This window comes from Phocoena sinus, chromosome 10 (genome assembly GCF_008692025.1).
Source record: "Phocoena sinus isolate mPhoSin1 chromosome 10, mPhoSin1.pri, whole genome shotgun sequence".
Lineage (NCBI taxonomy): Eukaryota > Metazoa > Chordata > Mammalia > Artiodactyla > Phocoenidae > Phocoena > Phocoena sinus.
In genome coordinates this window covers 93,618,114-93,630,627 of record NC_045772.1, presented here as the reverse complement: position 1 = coordinate 93,630,627, position 12,514 = coordinate 93,618,114, and the positions used below count along the sequence as shown (strand labels likewise).

The 12,514-nt window shown below is 42.9% G+C and overlaps 1 protein-coding gene across 2 annotated transcripts in view; it reads left to right on the top strand.

Moving 5' to 3' along the window:
• BORCS5 (BLOC-1 related complex subunit 5) overlaps positions 1 to 11,493 on the top strand; it is a 94,938-nt gene extending 83,445 nt beyond the window's left edge. For both annotated transcript variants that reach the window (XM_032647051.1, XM_032647050.1), the window contains exon 4: positions 10,811 to 11,493. In XM_032647051.1, the coding sequence (XP_032502942.1) occupies positions 10,811 to 11,041 (231 nt within the window). In that variant the 3' untranslated portion in view covers positions 11,042 to 11,493. The remainder of the gene's footprint in view (positions 1 to 10,810) is intronic.
• Positions 11,494 to 12,514: the final 1,021 nt, after the last annotated feature.

Genomic DNA, 12,514 nt, shown 5'->3' with positions numbered 1-12,514 from the left:
AATCCTTTGTTGTTTCATAATTGTTTAATAATTGGAGTATATAATTGGAGTATAATTATTGGAGTGTAATTGCTTCACAATATTGTGTTAGTTTCTGTAGCACAACAAAGCGAATCAGCCATATGCACACACATGTCCCCGTATCCCCTCCTTCTTGAGCCTCCCTCCCATCTTCTCTATCCCACCCCACTAGTCAGCGCAAAGCACCGAGCCGATCTCCCTGTGCTGTGCTGCTGCTTCCCACCAGCCAACTATTTTACATTCGGTAGTGTATACATGTCGATGCTGCTCTCACTTCGCCCTCCCACCCCACGTCATCAAGTCCGTTCTCTATGTCTACCTCTTTATTCCTACCCTGCAACTAGGTTCATCAGTACCAATTTTTTTCTTTTTTAGATTCCATATATATGCGTTAGCATACAGTATTTGTTTTTCTCTTTCTGACTTACTTCACTCTATATGACAGACTCTATGTCCATCCACCTCACTACAAGTAACTCAATTTCACTTCTTTTTATGGATGAGTGATATTACATTGTATATATGTGTCACATCTTCTTTATCCATTCCTCTGTCAATGGACATTTAGGTTGGTTCCACATCTTGGCTATTGTAAATAGCACTGCAGTGAACATTGTGGTACATGCCTCTTTTTGAATTATGGTTTTCTCAGGGTATATGCCCAGTAGTGGGATTGCTGGGTCGTATGGTAGTTCTATTTTTAGTTTTTTAAGGAACCTCCTTACTGTTTTCCATAGTGGTTGTATCAATTTACATCCCCGTCAACAGTGCGGGAGGGTTCCCTTTCACCACACTCTTTCTAGCATTTATTGTTTCTAGCTTTTTTGATAATGGCCATTCTGACCACTGTGAGGTGATACCTCATTGTAGTTTTGATTTGCATTTCTCTAATAATTAGTGATGTTGAGCATCTTTCCATATGCCTCTTGGCCACCTGTATGTCTTCCTTGGTGAAATGTCTATTTAGGTCTTCCGCCCATTTTTTAACTGGATTGTTTTTTTTGATATTGAGCTCCATGAGCTCTTTGTATATTTTGGAGATTAATCCTTTGTCTGTTGTATCATTTGCAAATATTTTCTCCCATTCTGAGGGTTGTCTTTCTGTCTTGTTTATGGTTTCCTTTGCTATGCAAAAGATTTTAAGATTAATTAAGTCCCATTTGTTTATTTTTGTTTTTATTTCCGTTACTGTAGGAGCTGGGTCAAAAAAGATCTTGCTGTGGTTTATGTCAAAGAATGTTTTTCCTATGTTTTCCTCTAAGAGTTTTATAGTGTCTGGTCTTACACTTAAGTCTTTAATCCATTTTGAGTTTATTTTTGTGTATGGTGTTAGGGAGTGTTCTAATTTCATTCTTCTACATGTAGCTGTCCAGTTTTCCCAGCACCACTTATTGAAGAGGCTGTCTTTTCTCCATTGTATGTTCTTGCCTCCTTTGTCCTAAATTAGGTGCCCATATGTGTGCGGGTTTATCGCTGGGCTTTCTGTGCTGTACCATTGATCTATATTCCTGTTTTTGTGCCAGTACCGTACTGTTCTTGATTACTGTAGCTTTGTGGTATAGTTTGAAGTCCGGGAGCCTTGATTCCTCCAACTCAAATTTTCTTTCTCAAAATTGCTTTGGCTATTTGGGGTCTTTTGTGTTTCCATATGAATTGTAAATTTTATTGTTTTAATTCTGTGAAGAATGCCATTGGTAGTTTATTAGGGATTGCATTGAATCTGTAGATTGCTTTGGGTAGTATAGTCATTTTCACAATATTGATTCTTCCAATCCAAGAACATGGTATATTTCTCCATCTGTTTATGTCATCTTTGATTTCTTTCATCAGTGTTTTATAGTTTTCTGAGTACAAGTCTTTCACCTTTTTAGGCAGGTTTATTCCTAGGCATTTTATTCTTTTTGTTGCAATGGTAAATGGGAGTGTTTCCTTAATTTCTTTTTCTGATTTTTTGTTGTTGGTGTATAGGAATGCCAGAGATTTCTGTGCATTAATTTTGTATCCTGCAACCTTACCAAATTCATTGATAAGTTCTAGTAGTTTTCTGGTGGCATCTTTAGGATTTTCTATGTATAGAATCATGTCATCGGCAAACAGTGACAGTTTTACGTCTTCTTTTCCAATTTGTATTCCTTTATTTCTTTTTCTTCTCTGATTGCTGTGGCTGGGTCTTCCAAAACTGTGTTGAATTAGAGCAGCTGGAGTGGACAACCTTGTCTTCTTCCTGATCTTAGTGGAAATGCTTTCAGTTTTTCACCATTGAGTATGATGCTTGCTGTGGGTTTGTCATATATGGCCTTTATTATGTTGAGGTAGGTTCCCTCTATGCCCATTTTCTGGAGATTTTTATCATAAATCGGTGTTGAATTTTGTCAAAAGCTTTTTCCGCATCTATTGAGATGATCATATGGTTTTTATTCCTTGATTTCTTAATGTGGTGCATCATATTGATTGATTTGCATATATGGAAGAATCCTGGCATCCCTGAGATAAATCCCACTTGATCATGGTGTATGATCCTTTTAATGTGCTGTTGGATTCTGTTTGCATATCTTGTTCAGGATTTTTGCATATATGTTCATCAGTGATATTTATTGGTCTATAATTTTCTTTTTTTGTGGTATCTTTTTGTGGTTTGGGTATCAGGGTGATGGTGGCTTCATAGAATGAATTTGGGCATGTTTCTCCCTCTGCAAGTTTTTGGAAGAGTTTGAGAAGGATTGGTATTAGCTCTTCTCTATATGTTTGATAGAATTCGCCTGTGAAGCCATCTGGTCCTGGGCTTTTGTTTGTTGGAAGATTTTTAATTATGGTTTCAATTTCATTGCTTGTGATAGGTCTGTTTATATTTTCTAATTCTTCCTGGTTCACTCTTGGAAAATTGTACCTTTCCAAGAATTTGTCCATTTCTTCATGGTTGTCCGTTTTATTGGCATATAGTTGTTTGTAGTAGTCTCTTATAATCCTTTGTATTTCTGCAGTGTCAGTTGTGATTTCTCCTTTTTCATATCTAAATTTATTGATTTGTGTCCTTTCCCGTTTTTTTCTTGCTGAGTCTGGCTAAGGGTTTATCAATTTTGTTTATTTTCTCAAAGAACCAGGTTTTAATTTTATAGATCTTTGCTATTGTGTTTTTCATTTCTATTTCATTTATTTCTGCTTTGATATTTATTATTTCTTTCCTTCTACTGACTTTGGGTTTTCTTTGTTCTTCTTTCTCTACTTGTTTTAAGTGTAGGGTTAGATTGTTTATTTGAGATTTTTCTTGTTTCTTGAGGTGAGATTGTATTGCTCTAAACTTCCCTGTTAGAACTGCTTTTGCTGCATCCCATAGGTTTTGGGTCGTCATGTTTTCATTGTCATTTGTTTCTCTGTATTTTTTAATTTCTTCTTTGATTTCTTCAGTGATCTCTTGGCTATTTCGTAGCACACTGTTTAGGCTCCATGTATTTGTGCTTTTTAGTTTTTTTTCCTGTAATTGTGGTCAGAAAAGATGCTTGATACGATTTCAATTTTCTTAAATTTTCCGAGGCTTGATTTTTGACCCAAGATGTGATCTATCCTGGAGAATGTTCCATGTGCACTTGAGAAGAATGTATTCTGCCACTTTTGGGTGGAATGTTCTGTAAATATCACTTAGATCTATCTGGTCTATTGTGTCATTTAAAGCTTGTGTTTCCTTATTATTTTCTGTTTGGATGATCTGTCCATTGGTGTAAGTGGTGTGTTAAAGTCCCGTACTGTTATTGTGTTACTGTCGATTTCTCCTTTCATGGCTGTTAGCATTTGCCTTATGTATTGAGGTGCTCCTATGTTGGGTGCATAAACATTTATAATTGTTATATTTTCTTCTTGGATTGATCCTTTGATCATTATGTAGTGTCCCTCCTTATCTCTTCTAACAGTCTTTATTTTAAAGTCTATTTTATCTGATATGATTATTGCTACTTCAACTTTCTTCTGATTTCCATTTGCATGGAATATCTTTTTCCAACCCTTCACTTTCAGTCTGTATGTGTCCCTAGGTCTGAAGTGGGTCTCTTGTAGACAGCATATATATGGGTCTTGTTTTTGTATCCATTCAGTCAGTCTGTGTCTTTTGGTTGGGGCATTTAATCCATTTGCATTCAAGGTTATTATTGATATGTATGTTCCTATTACCATTTACTTAATTGTTTTGGGTTTGTTTTTGTGGGTCTTTTTCTTCTCTTGTGTTTCCCGCTTAGAGAAGTTTCTTTAGCATTTGTTGTAAAGCAGGTTTGGTGGTGCTGAATTCTCTTAGCTTTTGTTTGTCTGAAAAGCTTTTGACTTCTCCATCAAATCTGAATGAGATCCTTGCTGGGTAGAGTAATCTTGGTTGTAGGTTTTTCTCTTTCGTCACTTTAAGTATATCCTGCCACTCCCTTCTGGCCTGCAGAGTTTCCACTGAAAAATCAGCTGATAACCTTATGGGGATTCTTTTGTATGTTATTTTTTGTTTTTCCCTTGCTGCTTTTAATAATTTTTCTTTGAATTTAATTTTTGTTTGTTGGATTAATATGTGTCTTGGTGTGTTTTTCCTAGGGTTTATCCTGTATGGGACTCTCTGTGTTTCCTGGACTTGGGTGACTATTTCCTTTCCCGTGTTAGGGAAGTTTTCAACTCTAATCTCTTCAAGTATTTTCTCAGACCCTTTCTTTTGCTCTCCTTCTTCTGGGACCCCTATAATTAGAATGTTGGTGCATTTAGTGTTGTCCCAGAGGTCTCTGAGATTGTCTTCAATTCTTTTAATTCTTTTTCTTTATTCTGCTCCTCGGCAGTTACTTCCACCATTCTGTCTTCCAGCTCACTTACTTATTCTTCTGCCTCAGTTATTCTGTTATTGATTCCTTCTAGTGTATTTTTCATTTCAGCTATCATGTTGTTCATCTCTGTTTGTTTGTTCTTTAGTTCTTCTAGATCTTTGGTAAACATTTCTTATATTTTCTCAGTCTGTGCCTCCATTCTATTTCCAAGATTCTGGATCACCTTTACTATCATTACTCTGAATTCTTTTTCAGGTAGATTGCCTATTTCCTCTTCATTTATTTGGTCCTGTAGGTTTTTTACCTTGCTCCTTCATCTGTGAGAGTGGGATTGTGTTCCTGTCTTATTGGTTGTTTGGCCTGAGGCTTCCAACACTGGAGTTTATTGGCTCTTGGGTAGAGCTGGGTCTTGGTGCTGAGATGAGGAACTCTGTGAGACCTCACTCTGATGAGTATTCCCTGGGCTCTGAGGTTCTCTGTCAGTCCAGTGGTTCGGACTCGGAGCTCCCACCGCAGGAGCTTCCCCCCGACCCTGGGCTCGTGATGCCTGGGGTGGCAGAAAAGAAAAAAAGAACAATAACAAAGTGAAAAATAAAATCAGACTAGGAAACAAACAGATATATTAGGAAGAAAATAAAAATAAAAATATAGAGGAATCAACAACCAGAAGGTACATCAGTACCACAATAGTAAAACAAAAGAGGAGGAGGGGAAAAAAAAGGGAGCAGGGAAGAACTTGGCTCTGGAGGGTGGGGTGTAAGCAAGGGTGAGGTTTGGGTGGTGGGTGGGGCCAGTGCTCAGGACCCACAGGGCTGGAAAAGGCCCTGGGGGCTGTGGGGGGTGGTGCTTAGGCTCAAGGAACAGAAGGGGCGCAGGCGTGCCCCCCCACCCCTGGTCTCAGAAGGCAGGACATCTCACCTGGGAGCCTAGAAGGCTTCCTGGGCTTGAGTGAGTGAGGCAAATGCCCTGCTCTCTTCTCCTGCTCCTGCAGTCTAGGAGGGCCTCTCCTGCCTGCCTCTCCTGATCTCCCTGGTCTCAGGGTCACTGATCCTATCTGGCCTCCACTTCTCCTCCCTCCTCAGTCCCTCTATATCCTACCGGTTCACTTTGAGGTTCCTCCTATCCCCTGGGCCTCAGAGTCCCTCACCAGCAGCTGACAGGCGCCCTAGTTGTGGGGAGATGCTAACTCTGCATCTTCCCACACCACCATCTTGACTCCACCCTGTAGCTTTAAATTAAGTCTTGAAAGAATTACTATAAGTCTTCAGACTTTGTTCTTTTTCAAAATTCTTTTGACAATTCTGTTTACTTAGAATCAGCTCGTCAAATCCCTACCAAAAAAAGCCATCTAGAATTTTGATTCAGATTGCAAATGAATCTATAAATCGATTTGGCAAGAACTGACATCTTAATGATGTTGAATCTTCCAATCCATGAACATGGTATACCTCTCCATTTTCGAGATCTCCTTTAATTTTTCATTGCAGGGTTTTGTAATATCAGTGTGTAGGTCTTATACATATTTTGTGACATTTTCTCTAAGTTTTTTATGTTGATGCAGTTGTAAATTTTGTATTTTTTATTCCACTGTCCAGTTCATTGCAAATGTATAGAAATACAATTGATATTTATATGTTGACCATGTATCTTGCAACCCTGCTAAATTCACTTGATGGTTTTATTAGTTTTTGGTTCTAAGCTTCCTTAAGATTTTCTAGGTACACCATGTCATCTGCAGATTAAGACCCTTTTATTTATTCCTCTCCAGTTCCTGTGCCTTTTATTTCCTTTGGTTGACTTATTGCAGTGGCTAGGACCTCTAGTACAACTTTGAATAGAAGTGGTGAGAATGGGCATCCTGCCTTATTCCTGATCTTAGGGAGAAAAGTGTCTTTCACCACTAGCTGTGATGTTAGCTGTTGGGTTTTCACAGATGCCCTTTATCAGACTGAAGAAGTTTCCTTCTGTTCCTAATTTGCTGAAATTTTCATAATTTGTCGAATGCTTTTTCTGTGTCGGTTGAAATGATTATATGATTTTTAACATTTATTATATTGAAGTGACAAATTACTTTGGTTTTCAGATGCTGAAAAAGCTTACATCCTTGAGATAAACCCCACTTGGTAATGATATACTATCCTTTTTGTATATTTCTGGATTTGATTTGCTAATATTTTGGATCCATTGCTGGCACTTGACCGACCAGGTGGGCAAATAGGATGCCCCATACACATAAGGTATTTAGAACGACTTTGAGCCCCTTCTATAGATGTCTAATGTCATAGTAAAGCCTGCACTTACACCCACAAATAATCTCACCTCCTTTTTCACCTGCCCTTTGAAAGGTACTGCCACCAGAGACAGTATATGAATATGTGGAGCAAGGTTTGAAGTATGAGTTTAAGAGTCAACAGTGAGTTCCTTAGGGCAGGGACTTTATCACATTCATTCTATCAGTGTAAGATTAAATCGAACTGGTGTTACAGAGACCCAGAATTATGGTGGCTTATACAGAATGGAAATTTTTTTTTTACCTTTTTTAAAAAAAAAAAATTTATTTATTTAGTTAGTTAGTTGGTTGCACCGGGTCTTAGTTCTGGCAGGCAGGGTTCTTAATTGAGGCTCACGGGCTCCTTAGTTGAGGCATGCGAACTCTTAGTTGCAGCATGAATGTGGGATCTAGTTCCCTGACCAGGGATTGAACCCAGGCCCCCTGCATTGGGAGTGTGGAGTCTTAACCACTGCTCCACCAGGGGAAGTCTCTACCTTGTTAGTTTCTTTTAAATTAATTTTTATTGGAGTCTAGTTGATTTACAGTGTTGTGTTTCTGCTGTACAGCAAAGTGAATCAGTTATACATATACATATATTCACTCTTTTTTAGGTTCTTTTTCCATATAGGTCATTACAGAGTATTGAACAGAGTTTCCTGGGTCATACAGTCAAAATGGAAATTTGTTGTTCTCTCCTACACCTGGTACGACTCTCATGGGGAAAAAGCCTCATGGACCCAGACTTCTTCTAGTTCACTGCTCTGCCGACGCACAGATTATGAGCTTAGTTATTCTCGTGGTCCATGGGGGCTGCACCTGCATTTCAGCAGCAGCAGAGGGAGGGAAGGGCCAAAGGAGGAGAGAAGGAGCATGCCAGCTAACCTTTAGGAAGGTGCCCGGAAGCTCCGTGAGAGACTTCCTCCTATACATGCCGCTGACTAGTACTTAGACATGTGGTCACAGCAAGGCCAGGGTTTTGAGGCAAGAGTCACGGGGAATAAATAGTCATTCTCTGTCTATTGGAAAATCTAATAGTTTTTTCATTTAAATGGCTCCTCTGGAAGTTCCTGAAACAAAGTTATTTGCAACATTCCTCCTTCTGGGCCTGAGTTTCCTGGAATAGTAAAGTCATGTTAACAAAGAGAGTGGAAAAGAAAAGTCATGTTAATGTACACGGTAAGCCGTGGGTGTAAATAGTTTTGGTTCTTAATGTCTATATCGCTAGGACTTTGCATGGCACACGGTAGTACTCGATAAATGTCTGTTGACTCTGTATGTTGTATTTATGCTTCCTTGTTAGAGTCTACATGCCAAAATAGAAACAGGGAAGGTGAATATGTTCCCGATTGTCAAAATGGTAAGATTCAGAATTGCATTAGATGCTGACATTGCCTAAAGTCATGTCAGAAATGCTGGAGTAAGTGCGTACCTGGGGTTCACGGGCACATCCTTAGGTAGGGGTAGGGGTCAGGAGCGGTATTTTCTGAGCAAAGGGCGGGGCATGAGAAGCAGGCATTGCCCATTTTATTACACTCTTCCAGGTATTAAAGTCTTAGCTGCACCAAATTGAGACTTGCAGCAATCAGAAAGAATGGGAAAAGATTTAAAAGGCAATAACTTTTCCATCACGTGATTTGATGCTCTTTAATGTCATGCCATGTACCAACTAAAATCTCGTGTGCCCCTAATGGTACACTCTCTCAATTAAATACAGTAAAAGGAAGATGCTGGACTGAGGAAATCTGGGTTTTAGTCTTGGTTCTGTCACTGTGAGATCTTGGAGGTCGCTCAACCCTAAGTTTCCTCTTCTGTGGTTTTTTCCCTCTGGGACTGTCATGGAATTGACTCTTGGAAGACATGCTCTAAACATGTTTGAACAGCGTGCTTGAATTCAGTGTGCTCACCTAAGCATTCAGCATGACATGGCTTCGGACAGAAGCTCTGGACACATTAAACGTGGCCTCAGCTGGATGTGGAAGTGTGTAAGGAAGTGTATGCCATTGAACAAGAACCTTGCTAAGATGGTTGTAAAAGCTGTCTAATCAGGTGTCAGTCCGGCCGTAGGGGAGGGGATGGGTTGATTGTCAAGGGCCTTAGGCACGATAAGGTAGAGCCTTGGAGGCCATTTCAGATAAACTCTGACTCGGGAGTCTGTCTAGTCTGGTAGAGTCCGGGGCTGGGGGCCGGGAGTGCTGCCGCCAAGCGAAACGTGATGACGCGAGAAGGTTCTGAATTCTGGTGCAGGCTGTTCCATGGGCTGTGCTGGCCCACGAGTGGGTCCCAGCTGGCTCCCACAGTCTCGCAGAGGGCGGAGTGTTCCTAGGTGCTGGACTGAATTGCCATCCTGAGAAGGCTGGCGCCGACTGTGAGGAAGACGATCGTTTCCTGCCTCACCACCTCCAAAGTGCTGAGTGCCTGAACAGGCTTGCAGAGAGCCCTCTGAAGGTAGAAACTGTTTCCACCTTGTCTGGAGCTTCCCATTCAGATGGATTATTTTCCTCCCTGCGCACCCCAGCCCTTCACCAGCTGTCTTTCGTTGTCCCCTCGGCATTTCAAAACAAGTGACGGGAGAACCAACGGACAAAAATAAGCCCTGAGTTCCTGTAACAAACCCCCTGCTCCTCAGCACCGTCCCTCTCTCCCCACACGCACAACGTCAAAATAGAATTGGTTATTTTGTTTTCGGGGGGTGCCCTGGCTTGGGTCTCTTATATGTTAGAGTGTTTGTTTTGTTTTTGTCTTTATCACGCCGTTTTCGGAGCCTCTGCGGTAACTCGCGTTGAGGGCCAGTGCTTGGCTGGGTGCCGGGGTTGGGAAGGGCCGTGCTCCTGGGAGTACAAGAAGGAAGGGTTGAGGTGCCATTTGAGCTTTGGGACAGAAGCATGAGTCTTGGGGTGTGACTGTCTCCTCCCTGGTTGCGGAAGGAAACAACTGGGGAGGGAGTGGATGCGGGTCCATGCAGAGGAGGGGTGTGGGCATCCGACACGCTGGTGGTTCCCTCCTCCTCCGGTTCTCATCCAGATGATAGGTACCAAAGAACCTCGCCAGGGGAGGAAAAGAGGCCACAGAAGGGGAGCCCAGAGCCTCCAGTTTGCTTGACTCGGGGGAGGGTGCCCGAAGCAGTCCTCCGTCTGCCCCGCATGGTATATAGACTTGACTTGGTTGGCATCTGTGGTCCTGGCGGGGAGTGCCACCCCCTCCAGGCAGCTCTCCCGGAGTGACTGCGGTCTGCAGCCTCCAGGGAGGAGGGAGGACAAAGCCGAGTCCTGAGCACGTCGTCATCTCATTTCGTCCTCACAGCAACCTTGCAAGTCTGCCATCCGTTCCCTGATTTTTGCAGATGAAAGACCTGAGACAGAAAGCATACATATTAGCAGCTCAAGTGGCAGAGCCGGAGTCAAACCTTGGTCTGCCTGATTTCTGAGCCCAGGATTCTTTCCTATAGAGAGAAAGAGCTAGAAATCCTAGGGTCTCAACAAGGACTAGATGGCTCACGTTCCCAGAAGGCAGAGCTGGAGGCCGTCATCCCAGTCTCCCTCTGCAGAGGGTTCTGGGGCAGCAGCCGGTCAGGCCATGTCCTGGAAGGTTTTTATGCCCAGCGATTCCGCTTCCTGCAAAGCTGGTCGCCCCCCCACGTGGCCCGTGGGCTCCGCACCTCGTGCCCATCCCCCAGCCTTGTGACGGGACTTGTTTCCTGTGGGTTGAATGTGTCTCACTTCTCTCCCTCCTGCAGATGGATCTGTCTGTAGAAACCCTCTTTAGCTTCATGCAGGAGCGCCAGAAAAGATACGCCAAATACGCCGAGCAGATCCAGAAGGTCAACGAGATGTCGGCCATCCTGCGCCGTATCCAGATGGGCATCGACCAGACAGTGCCGCTGCTGGAGCGGCTTAACAGCCTGCTGCCCGAGGCCGAGCGCCTGGAGCCCTTCAGCATGAAGCCCGACCGCGAGCTCAGGCTGTAGCTGCCTCCCCCTACCAGCTGCGGTCGGGGGACCGCCAGGGCCCCGGGACGCCTGGAACCAAAGGCGTCGGAGGTGACCGAAGGCCACTGGGGGTGTTGACGCTCCCTGAGGGCACGGGAAGCAGTCCAGCCGCCCTGGAGACTGCGATGCCCCAGCCCTTCCCTTGACGCGCTCTCCCTCTGCAAAGCCAGCAAACCTACTCTCAGTGGTCACCGAAGTTGCAATGTTTCAACATTAGGGATTCTTTACAGAACTCTGCCTTGGGACTTATTTTTATTTTGCGTAGTTTTTTTTTAATTGACAGTGTATATTATCTAGTCTAGCTTGCAGACTGAAAATATGAAGAGAAGGGGAGAAATATTTTAAGAAGCTCTGTGTCCTTGACGCCTTCGTGAAATTTTTCTCAGTAGGCTGTCTTGTGGGTTGTAAACATAAAGAACTAATTTAATCCAGGTGTGTGCGTTGTGTTTCCATCGTAGCAAGTCTTTATCTGGCCTGGCACTGCTGCTGTGTCGGCTAAGGGTGCCCCTCCTGTGTCGTCATCGGAAACTGAAGACTCCCTTTCCACAGCCTGGTCGGGTTCATCTCCCACTGATAGCTGGTTTCCTTGATGCAGATACAGTTTAGGTTTCTTCTTATTACATCAGCACTGGCAGGACTCCAGTTTTTGAGGCAGGTTTTAGTCCACATTTGCTTTTACTAGCTTTGCAGACTTGTGGAGCAGAGCGGAGAGCGCTCACCCAGCAGGCGTCCACGGAGCCCACTGGATGGGCCAGGCATTGTGCCGGGGATACAAAAAAGGCTGAAGAGGAAAAACTCCAAGTGCTGCTGAATTTCTATGGGAGATTAGGAAATGAAGCAATTTGAGTAACCACAAAAGTACTCGGTGCAGTACTTGTTGCACATCATAAACGTTCTAATGGAAGAAGAGATCGCAGAAGCAAAGAAGTGGAATGTACGAACAGATCCAGGCAGGCAAACGGAGACCAGGAGCCGGGGATATAGGGAGGTCACTGAGGCCCACGGGGCTCCCTAGATTCCTCCAAGCCTCAGAGGGTGTTTTTTGTGTCCAAACAGCCTTAGGTATATTTGTAAGGTTAAAATCGATCCCACTTAGTTTAGCATCTCTCAGTTAAACTTTATCTGATTCTAACCTCGAATTTTGATTGAACACTCTCTTGTAAGGTTCTTAGAACCCGGGATAAAATGTAGGGCATAAAACAGCTGGATGACAGCAGAAATATGAACATTCCAAGCTAAATGGAAAAAATAATTTAAAAAGTTTAGACACAGGGAAAAAATCAATAGCTTCTAGCATTTTCTAAGGACCAAAAAGTATCAAGATGGCTCATTCCCTGTGAACTGGAAAGACAACCTGGAAACCAGAGCCAGGGGAAGAGGCCAAGGCAGCATCTGCCTCCTTCAGAGGGCAACCTTCTGGAACTGCTTCTTTACCCATCAGGAAGGAAGGCG